General features: G+C 37.2%; 1 protein-coding gene across 4 annotated transcripts in view; it reads left to right on the top strand.

The window, feature by feature from the left end:
- The first annotated feature begins 2,212 nt into the window (after positions 1-2,212).
- The window catches only part of myo18aa (myosin XVIIIAa), a 42,987-nt gene continuing 33,611 nt past the window's right edge, over positions 2,213-11,588 (top strand). For all 4 annotated transcript variants that reach the window (XM_058789195.1, XM_058789194.1, XM_058789190.1 and 1 more), the window contains exons 1-2: positions 2,213-2,370; positions 3,556-4,685. In XM_058789195.1, coding sequence (XP_058645178.1) covers positions 3,687-4,685 — 999 coding nt within the window. In that variant the 5' untranslated portion in view covers positions 2,213-2,370; positions 3,556-3,686. The remainder of the gene's footprint in view (positions 2,371-3,555; positions 4,686-11,588) is intronic.

Genomic DNA, 11,588 nt, shown 5'->3' with positions numbered 1-11,588 from the left:
ACTGCAGGACTTATCTGCATTTATACGATTAGACAAGCTCTATCTGTATCTGTCCATGTAAAGTCTATTTTATACATTTAAATACAATATTATGCATATTAAGGCTTCATTTAAGTGCCTATTAGTGTTGGGGATTTTAGTTCATCTAAAAGACTTCTTCACTAAAAAGATTTGTTCAGACTCGTTTATTGATTCATTCGGTGTCTGAGTCTGCAGGATGCTCCAGTATTGAATGATTCATTGAATCATTCACTTAACCGAATCGATGGAATCAAGCATAGTCGTTTAGTTCAAACATGAACGAGTTCATTGGGTTCTTTCAAAACGAGAGATGCTCTGAGATGAGTCATTGCATGGAAGTGAACGAAAACGATTCGTTCGTTTAAAAGATTCGTTCAAAACACCGAAACACCAGATGTAGCAAACCTACATGGGACAGAGTTGTGTGCCACTTTTAACCTGATTTATTGCTATAAATCCCCAAGCAGACACACAAGAATGATTAGCTGAAGACGCTGTCTATTTTAGGATAGTTTTATAATTAAGAGCGACACACAGGGCGAGTCCTGAACTTAATAACCCGATTTATTATCAGCGGGGTTCCCTTCTAATAGGTCACAGAGATATTAAAAGGTCATGCTTTATAAGAATGTTTTTTTTTTTTCCAGAAGTAGTATAATAGCTTTGTGTGTTTGTGTTTGTGTGTGTGTGTGTGTGTGTGTGTGTGTGTACACGTGGCTACCAAACATTAAACGTTAAATGCTAAAAGCATTTAATTAGGACTTCAGTAAAGATTTCAGTCTTTCAATTTGTTATGTCCATTAAATAATAAAAACATAAATTAAAAAATATCCTAATTATTTTACTAAATATATTAATGGCATATTTTACTTTTAATACGGCTCCATTTATGTCATTCTTTGTGTTGAAGGTTTTATAATAGGGTTTTTTTTTTTTTAAATGGAAATATAATATTTTTTTCCTGAATGCAACTAGAAATTAAATAAAGCAGCATTGGTGAAGAACTGCACAGTGCTGTTCTGCAGTCTGTTATATTTGACCAACTATGGCACTGTGGTTGCATCAGGACCAGCTGATTAGTACAGTATGTTCTTGAATATGATATAAAAAGTGATCTGAATGCACTCCTCATATAGGCCAATTTAAAATCCCCTTAATCCACGATGACCCTGTGGAGCACCTTTTAAATAGTGGATGTTTGACACAAAATTGTCTAACATAACCAATACAAATAATGTAAGGAAACTGGCAAAATTGATTTGCTATGGCTATATATCTGATACTGTAATCATGATTTAAGCATGCCATAAGCAAGATTTACATTATGACGCCAGACCCTTTCCAGTTGTATATGTAGCTTTTCTACCAAAACACCACAGCCAAATTAGAACATATGGTTTATTCATCTGTATTGGGCTGAGGAGTTTCCATTAATGGTTTGGATATTTGATTTGATTTTACTGACTTTAAGTGGACCCACACTGTTGTTTTATTGAAATTTATGCCACTAAACCTTCAAAACATCTAAAGCTATGTGCTCATTCAGGTTCCAAGACCAGAACAAGAGATGTTGTATTAATATGAATGTAAGATAAATACATCACTAATGTGCAACTGATGGGGATTTTGAAGATTATTGCGTAACTGGAAAAATCTAAAAACATACATAAAGAGGGATTAGTATTGTCACAGAGTCGGTCCAGAGGGGGGCGCTATGTCCATTCAAATGAAACGGAACCACTATCAATACAACACACGACATATTGCGATTCAATTTGTGTACGCAAAATCAAGGACATGGTTGATTTGAAAAGAAAATAATTTCTATTGAATATATTATTATTTTTTTTTGCTTTTTTTTTCATTTACAATGTCAACAGTGTGTATACCAGTCTATTCTTGTCTTAGGCCTATATATATTGTTTTTCTTTACTATTATTATTTCTAAATAGGGCTAATATATTAATACCTATAGCTATTATTCTTATACAAATGATCGAATAATACAAATTGCTATCTTAAAATGTATTTTATTTTTATTTTAGTTTAACTGGTTGCGTTTTTAAGCACTATACTCTGCTGCACATCAGACAAATTAAACTTTGAACTTAGTCAAAGTATCTCGACCTAAAACTCTCTAGGATTCAAAGTCACGCAAAAGGGATGAACTGATGTGCTCAACTCTTCTTGAGGGGATCATATCCAGCAGGGCTCAGTGATCCGAGAGCGCGCTCAGCTGGTGCGCGCGTCCCACTGACCGTCAAACGCTCCAGACGCGCTTCCACAGGACCGGTGCTGCAGATCAGTGCGCACCGGGCATCGCCACACTATTTCAGCACTGTTTCAACGGTAAGTTTGCTTATCTTTAACGACATTTGTGTTTAGTTCACTGTACAGGTGAACAGACTGTCTGTATGCGTTGATGCGGAATAAATAGGCTTAGAGAAGCGCATTACGCGCACCAAAACATTCACCTTAAAGTCATGATATACATGATCTAGAAGTGATTGCATATAAATGCAGGATATGAGTATAGGGGTTAATACTGCATTAATAAGTAATACAATAAAAGCACAAAGAGTTTCATTTTTAAAGCCTCGTAGATTTACATTAAGAGTTGTATCAGTAAAAGATTCTGCCGGTAGTTTATCTATAGAGTTGAATTCAACTTTACATGATAAACATGATTCTGCAGGTGAGTGATTTCGTAGCACAAGAATAGGTACATAGATTTGAGATTCCAAAAATAGAGTTTCATTTAATTCGAAGAGGAAGCGTTCAGGGGGCGATGAGATGAAGAGTTTCAGGAAGTGATTCATTCTACTCGTTTTGTTTGGATAATCGTGAAAACTGGCCGTTTTAACATTATCACTGAATTATGTCGCTGTGTTGTACATAACGTTTATGTCATTGTTGTATACGTTTTATAATTGTTGTCGATGATAGACGTTGGACGGATCTCTTACCGATTTTTTGTACCTGTCAGGAAAGGTAAGAACAGCCAATGAGAGTGTGCGACGTCACATAGGGGTCTACCGTCACGTGTACACGTTCTTTACTCTTTTGATTAATAAATTATGTTTTTTTTTGTTTTTTTTTGCTGTGTTAACCCATGAATTACTGAAATGATTGATATGAACATTGTCCGGTGCAATATATTACTGTATTTTTTACCAAATAAAATTAGACTTTAAACATAGGTGTAACATTTTTATATATTTTAAATATAATGTTTATTGATGATGTGTATATATATATATATATATATATATACATATATATATATGAATGAATGAATACATACATACAATATATACATACATAAGTACTATATATAAATTATTATTATTATTATTATTATTAATTTTAATAATGATTATTATTATTATTAATTTGTTTATTTAAAAATTTAAAAAATAAATAAAAATAAATAAATAAATAAATGTGCACTTTAAACCCCATGACTACTACAGTCATTGCAAAAGGGAAGGAACATAAAAACAATGTGTTCTGTTTTTCGATCTGTTGTTTTAGAGGAGGGCTTCACCTGTTGCTGAGGTGCTCTTGGTGCTGTGGAACCAGTGCTGGTCATGACTGAATGCCAACATTGATCTATATGCTGTGAAGAGACCAACATCTGGTGGATTCTACATTTGGGCCAAACCATGTTCCACTTGATCAAGAAAGATAAAGACAAGGAGAAGGATGGAACAAAAAAGGAGAAGAAGGAGAAGAAAGAGAAAAAAGAGCGAATGTCTCAAGCCGAGCTGAAGAGCCTAGAGGAAATGAGCATGAGGCGAGGTTTCTTTAATCTTCATCGAAGCAGCTCTAAACGGGAGGCGAAAGGGAAACTGGAAATTTCCAGCCCCATTCCCATCAAGGTCGTCCGAAACACAGAGCTCAGCCTGACAGACGCGGACCTCAGGAAACTCTATACTCAGGGTACCATAACACCCACGAGCTCCAGTGATGACATTAAGCTGGACCAAGACGTCCGCCGATCATCCATCAAAGAACAGGCGGTGAAGTATGACTCCATGACGAAGCAGAATTCCCCAGTCGAACAAAACTTGAAGCAGTTTTCTTTCTCACAGAAGAGCAAAGATGAAAGCCCTTCAGGGTCAACTGCACCATCAGGGCAGAACTCCGCCATTCCCTCACCTCAGGTAGAGGTCAAGGTGTTCAATCCCCCGCCTCTATATACACCTCAACATCCCACCAGCCCTGCAAAGAGCATCCAGGTCCCAGAGATAGTGGACCGAACATTCCCAGCAGACTTGCGCTTGCCTGTTGTGGCACCTCCGCAAATTCCTGCACCAAGAGAGTTGGAAATTCAGCGCCGCAATACAGGCGATTTCGGCTTTTCCCTTCGTCGTACCACCATGGTGGACCAGCGGCCCGATGGGTCACTCTACCGAAAGGTGGTCCACTTTGCAGAGCCTGGTGCTGGGAATAAGGACCTGACTCTGGGACTGGTGCCAGGCGACCGTCTGGTAGAGATCAACGGGAGGAACGTGGAAAGTAAAAGCAGGGATGAGATCGTGGAGATGATCAGGCAGTCTGGAGACACGGTGCGTCTGAAGGTGCAGCCCATCGTGGAGTTGAGCGAGCTGAGCCGCTGCTGGTTGAGGAACACCAGAGGCCCGTACCGTGATGTTTACGAGGTGAGATGCTTATGTGTTATGGTTTTGATGTGTTGAATCGCACATTGAAGACTAACTCTAACACACTGAGCCATGGACCTTTTCTTCTTCACATAATGTTCTGTTGTCTCCCCACCATCTGCTAGGCCAGTGAAACCCAATGAAATTGTGTCAGTATAATCTGATAAATAGTGTTTATTTAGCTAAAAGTGCAGTTTGGATCATACATGTTTGGCTTTTTGACGTTTCTCAGGAAAACCAATACAGTTTGAGAGTACATACTGTACGTCTCAGCAACATTTCAGATGGAAGATCAGTTACAGCCTTGAGGTATTCTGGGAATTCAGAGCAATATGAGTGTGTCTGTTGACATCCGAAAAGACCGTTGTGCAGAGAGCTGTTGACGATATCAACAGTTTCAGTGAGACAGCTCAGGGGGGTTAATAACTTGTCTTATGCATTTTTGTCGTTCACCCATGCATCTGTATTTGTGTAGAGTCGCATCTGAGTGGAACAAATGGCAAAAAAAGTCCACATTGTTATCTAATACACTGTTAAATGGAGAAGTTCTGAGTCAGAAAGAGTCTTTTATTTGTTCACTGAATGTTTTTTGATATTTACCCTACATAACTTTAGGATAGAGCATGGCGCTAGCAACGCCAATGGCATGGGTTCAATTCCTATAGGGAATGTATGAACTTATAAAGTGTATACTTTGAATGCAGTGCAAGTTGCTTTGGATAAAAGCATCTGTGAAATGCATAAATATAGAATTTGGAAGTAGAAATGGATTAGAAACTATTCCTGAAGGTCTAATCATATCTTCTGAGATCTTTGTTTCAATGTTTGCAGCAGAATTAGAGACTTTTTACTTGTCTGCTCTCTTGGCTTTGCTGTATTCCCCTGGTGCTCTCTGACACATTTTCACTGCTGAGCGAACGGCCCCGTTTCAGAATGTGGGCAAATCTGCTGGCCTGACAGCACTTTTAGTATATTTTAGTTTTATGGGTCTTTTGATAACAGAAAGGAAAACACTGAAAATGAAGATTCCTGTGATTTTTGTAGTCAGTCTGAAGGTCAGGTGCTCCGGTTGGAAGCAGATGTGATGTCAGCTGTGTTTGTTTCTGTAATCGTCTGTCATCGTGATTCATCAGATATTTCAAAACTTCAATTGTCCTTGTCTCAGACAAAAAATGTCACAAGCTCAAAGTCACGTAGGAAGTCACAGTGGTTCCATTTCCTATTATTATTAGATGCTTGATATTTATGCATAAATAGTACAAATCTTAAGTTTAGTTCTCTTAAAAAATTTGTATATGTCAATTTTTGTTAATCCCTTAAAATGTGATATAATGTATATTATTTAAAAATCTAATTTTTATTCACATTTTTATTCACCACTGAAATTGAAATTGTCCCTTGCATTCTCATATAAGTTTTTAAGCAATTTTACAGACTACTTTAATAATAAATATGGAGTTATTTTGACTAAAGATGACATAATTTTCAACTTATTCTAGTATTCTATTAGACTGAATGTCACAGAAGATCTGAGACATATTTTCAAAGAAAAACGTCTTATTTTTTCCAATATGTTTCCAATGTGACTGCAAATGATTATGCAAACAATTTTTAAAAATTGAGAAAAAAATGACAAATACTTCGTTTAGGCTGACGTCCAAACTCTGATATGATAATTTGATCTGGCTCAGCATGAAACCAGAGCTCAGAAGAGATTAAATGCATTGAGTGATTTATTTGTAATGTGTAGAATAACATGGGGGAGGTAAAAACTATAGAATGCTGTGTTTCTGTACTGTAATATTTGTTCTTTTGAACCGTAAGAGGTTTATCCTAGTGCAGCTGAGAGCATCTGACCTGATCTGACAGAGCAGCTCTTTACACAAACAGCATTTTATCTAATGGAGTGAAAATAGGAAGAAACGGGTGTTTGAAGAGAATGTTTTGGTCAAGCTAATCAAATGAGGTGGCATGGATCACATGAGTCAGCAACCACTCCTGCTGAACCTGTTGTCGTGTTGGTTTGCTTGAGTTTGAATAGGAGTGTGTGTGGAGAGAACTCTTTACATGCCTTCTGCTAATGTATAACCAGTGAAATCTCAGTGTCAAAGTCTGAGTGTTATTTTAGAACACCATCAGCATTAAAGTATGTCAGACCATTAGTAATACTTTATAGCCAACCATGTATAAAAATGTAAATAAATAAAAAATACATCTTGGGAAAACTTTCTAATAACTTTCATTAGAAACATTAACATGATTGCTTTATATTATGTATGTGAAATTATGTATTTATTCTACATAATTAATGTAAAATTTCTTCCTTGTTGATAACTGTGGTTCTGATATACTCAAAAATCTAAGATATAAACTCACAATTCTCAGAAGAAAAGTCAGAATTGCGAGAAAATATTTGATATATTTTATATCAAAGTTTATATCTTGCAATTTTAGCTTTTCTCACAATTCTGAGTTTATATCGCAAAATTCTGAATTGTGGGGGAAACTGTGAGATAAAAAAGCTTTTTTTTAAAAAAATCCATAGGTGGAAACGGGCTTTCATACAAATCCTATCGTTGCCTATGCATAGACATTTATGCAGTGTAGATGCCTCCTGGCAAATTTGCACAAACAATGCCGAAGAACAAGAGCACATCAATCAGAGATGCTGAGAATCTAGGACATTCAAGTTATGTTGACCAGGTTTTCTCCCAGTTCCTCTTACCAAATAACTCACAATATTCAATTTTACGATAATGATACAAAACCTCATACCGTCCATCTCAAATGACAATGTTATCGGGATAGGAGATGTCAAATCAGCCGCTGTACTAAACTGCACCCTTTGTGATAAAGCGGCCAGTCTCACCTAGCCTGCAGGGGGCAGGAGTCCCACCGGGGTTTTTACTGGCCCACTTTAAGCCGAGCACAGAAAAAGACATGACACATTTGGGATTGGCCTAGAAGTGGTTATTCTATATAAAGACTGTGATACGGAAATCTAGACTATGCCACTGTGGAGAGCTGCATAGAGAAATTGCTTGTTGCAACTTTTTAAAAAATATAGTAAAATGTAGACATTTTGTTTGTTGTTCAGTGCAAAAAGATTTCCTACCTGCTTCTAAACACTTACAATTAAGTTTAACCAGAGGCTAAATGTATTGTAATAGTACCGCAGGCGGCAGTCATTGTCATTGTCCATGCAAATTATTATCAGTATAGTTTATTCATAAAACTTTTTTTTCTTTTCACCTGCATGGTGCAACTAGCTTGACCTTTTTGAAAAGGAAAAATACAGCAAAACCTTTGTTCCCATTCACACTGTTACCTGATATGCAGTTCCTTTAAATTGGATGCTAAAATAGTGCAGACAGCATGTGCAAATAAACAACACAACAGACTTTCATTTATTTATTTCAGTTAGTTTCCAAGGCAACATTTCAAATGTTATTTTAAGCTTTAATTAAAGATTTAATTACAGTAACGCTTTCATTTTGCCTTTATTTCAATTACCAAAATAAATTTTTAATATCACTGGCCGCAAATCATTCATAGTGAGTTCCCTCCAGAACTGAAATGGAAGGTAGATGCTCTTATGTCATGCAACATGAGTGGCTTTATGCCAGTAGAATGTCAGGTATTTGTTTAATCATGGTGTGTCTATGAATGTGACAGGAAACGCTAGTGATTTTGTTTGACAGGTTTGATTGTTTGCGCTGATAGTTACCGGACTGACAGGTTTCAGCTGCATTACTGTAGTGAGAAGAACTACACTTAAACACACACGATCTCCTCACACCCTCTCCTGTCCTCTTGTCTGAAGGATTGGCCTCTGAATGAATGAATCAACATGCTCTTATATGCTCTTTTGTGTGTGACTGCTGAATCTGTTGGGAAAACTGAACACACAAATGTATTTAGTGCTTTTTTGACTGAGAGTTATGAGCGTGTTTAGAAAGGTTTTTCTTTGCTCTTTTGAAGTACAAGTGTTCAATGTACTATGTAGACATTCTTTAAAGTTTACAATGCAATGTTTGCTAACCAAAAACCACCCACGCTTGTATATCAACGCCTATTCAGTTTTCAGCAACTTGGCCTGTCCTGATGAACAACAATGCGAACAATGCTGATACGCAAAGGTTAGCCAGCCATAATCGAGATGATTGACATGTACAGTACATGTTGTCTTAGTCAATTTTCTTTATATTATTCTGGATAATATTTGGTTACAGAAACGCATTATTGGCAATAAACTGAAGGATCTGAAGGATCACGTGACAGGAGTAATGATACTGAAAATTCAGCTTAGCCACCACAGGAATAAATTACATTTTAAAATATAGTAAAATTACGAATTTATGAATTATGAAGTTATTCTGAATTGTAATAATATTTCACAATATTACTGTTTTTGATGAAAAAAATGCAGTCTTGGTAAAAAGAGGCTTCTTTTAAAAACAAGATATCTTACAGACCCCAAACTTTGATCAGTCAAAGTTGCAGTTAAATCTCCGCATGTCTATCTCAGTCAATGTTTGCATTGCTATTCTAAATAACCCCCACTAAGTTTTGTGAACACTATCCTGTATTATTTCTTTGGGCTCAATGGCTCTCTTTTTTCATCTGCCCTGTGAGGGTTCAACAGCCTGTGGACTATGAATGTCCTCTGACTGCTCTGAAACAATCTGTCCATGAATGGCTTCATTAACTAGTATCAGATTAGATTATGTAATGGATTAACTTGGCCGCACATCAGGCACTGAATACAGGAAGTGTTTTTCGTCTGTCATCAGTGTCTGCTGTCCCTCCGTCCTCTCTGTCAAATCTCCCTTTATGTCTCCACTTTATTTCCTGGCCGATTACCCAGAAGTCTTTCTTGAGCTGTCAGTGTCGCCCCAGTGCTATCATGAGATTGAGAGGGCCTAAATATTGACGCTGGTCAGGGGACATAGGGGTCCAGGAAGTGGCTTTAGTCAGGCTGATAATTATCCTGGTTTGGATCGCCGGGTCAGTGTGACGACCAGCTGCGGTTTTTGGGCTGGTTTTTGCTGGTATTTGGCAGTGGGACTGTGTGAAGCTGTTTAATGTCCGAGCTCTTACTGTGAGCTTGTTGGCATAGGGATGATCTCAGACAGTTTACCAGTCCGTTAAATGTGATTGGGTTAATGGAAGCAGTTGATTAGTCATTTACCTGCCGGCCTTTCACACCCTCAGAATATGATGTAATGCATAGAATAAAAACAATGACCATATTTACTTTGTTAATGCATTTTGAATGCCATTCGATGTTGTCATAACGTCTGCAATTTGATTTGGTTGTGTAGCTTTGGTTTTCACAAAGGTGAAAAATGATTTCTTTCAAATTTGTGTTCACTCTTGTGGTTTTGTTTGGGTCCATACCAAATAAGAAAATGATAAATTTGGTCCTTGTTTGCTTAGCAAACTACAAGTACCGGTAAAAGACACAAAACAAAAGATATAAAGATAAGGTCACAACCTGTTTCGACAGCTTTTATGACGCATATTTTGAATCAAAACTTACCGAATGTACAAAATATCGTATGTGTATGTGTACAAATGAAGTTCTGCTGCAAAGAGATGGCAGTTCCGGCACCAATACCGAACTGTAATGGGGTTTGTGTTTGTTTAGATGTCGTTGGTCCATGTTGTGTTCTTATTTCAGTCGAACTGCACCAGAGTTAGTTTGGAAGGTTCAGAGGGCAGCGTTCACACTTATTCAAGTGAACTGTACTAGCAATCAGACCAGAGTTTATTGTAACCAAACCAATCCGGCCAAGTTATTAAGGGTTTCTTGTATCATTTACTTAAGACATCATATAGGCACTTTTTCCCTAATGTAAATGTTTTGTAAATCACAATGTAGAGAGTAGCAGCAAGACCAGACATGCCGCTGTTATCTGTCCACAGGGTTGTGCCCTCAGGATGTTTCTGAATCTGTTTTTTACATCTTTGTGCAATACTTTATGAGTTTGTGGAGCAGGTGTTTAAATCATGCTGTAGTTTTTGCCTGTTTCCGCCTTTACTTAAGTTTTCCATGTCTAAAGTACACTAGAAATTTGGTAAAAGACATATTTTAAATTCCAAATGAATGATGGCCATATTAACTTATGGCCTGGTTTCCCCTCGAAAAAAATCAATGATCAAAGATCAAATCATGCTATGCTAATCTTCTCTATGCTAGCTAGATGCTTTTATCCTAGATTTGATAAAATCCTTCATGTATAGCTTATATTAAACATGACTAAACAGCACATATGTATTTAAAAGCAGATGAAATGGATAGTTTTCTGCTCCATTAGCTCTTGGTATAGCAAACATTGGATTAGCAAGAACAGCTAAGAATAATCAGGCTTTAAAGGAAGGAGGTGCCACATTTCATTACCCTAGCAACGTGCAGGCTACTTTAGACCTCCCACCATGTGACATTGTGTACTTGTTTGGAGACTCACCTAAACTCCACACTTCATCATACTAATTATTGTAAGTTTTGATGTATGTATGTGATGTATGCCATTTAGTCCTGCCTTCTGTTTTCTCCTATAATCAGTTCCTATGGTTAAGAAATGAAGGAATGTTTGATAAGGTTCACATCAGTCTTTCATTTTGTTTCCATTTTATAGCATTATGAATACTGTGCATTGAATGCAGTTGCTTTCAGTGAAAACAGCAGATAAGATGAGAAAAAAATCACTGATCCATCAGAATTTCTTAAAAAGACCACACAGAGACAAGGGATCCATCTGCATGGGGAGCTAATCAGATTAAGGAGCCCATCACGTCCTCCATAGACAATGCTAGCCTGTTTGTGTCCTGCTTGGTAGCACTGATATGATATGATATGACAGCCCTGGACTGGCCTACAACCCCACCAGAATTTAAGGC

The sequence above is a fragment of the Onychostoma macrolepis genome, chromosome 10 (assembly GCF_012432095.1).
Source record: "Onychostoma macrolepis isolate SWU-2019 chromosome 10, ASM1243209v1, whole genome shotgun sequence".
Classification (NCBI taxonomy): Eukaryota; Metazoa; Chordata; class Actinopteri; order Cypriniformes; family Cyprinidae; genus Onychostoma; species Onychostoma macrolepis.
Note: the sequence above shows the minus strand (reverse complement) of the source record. Positions and strands in the feature narration are given on the sequence as shown.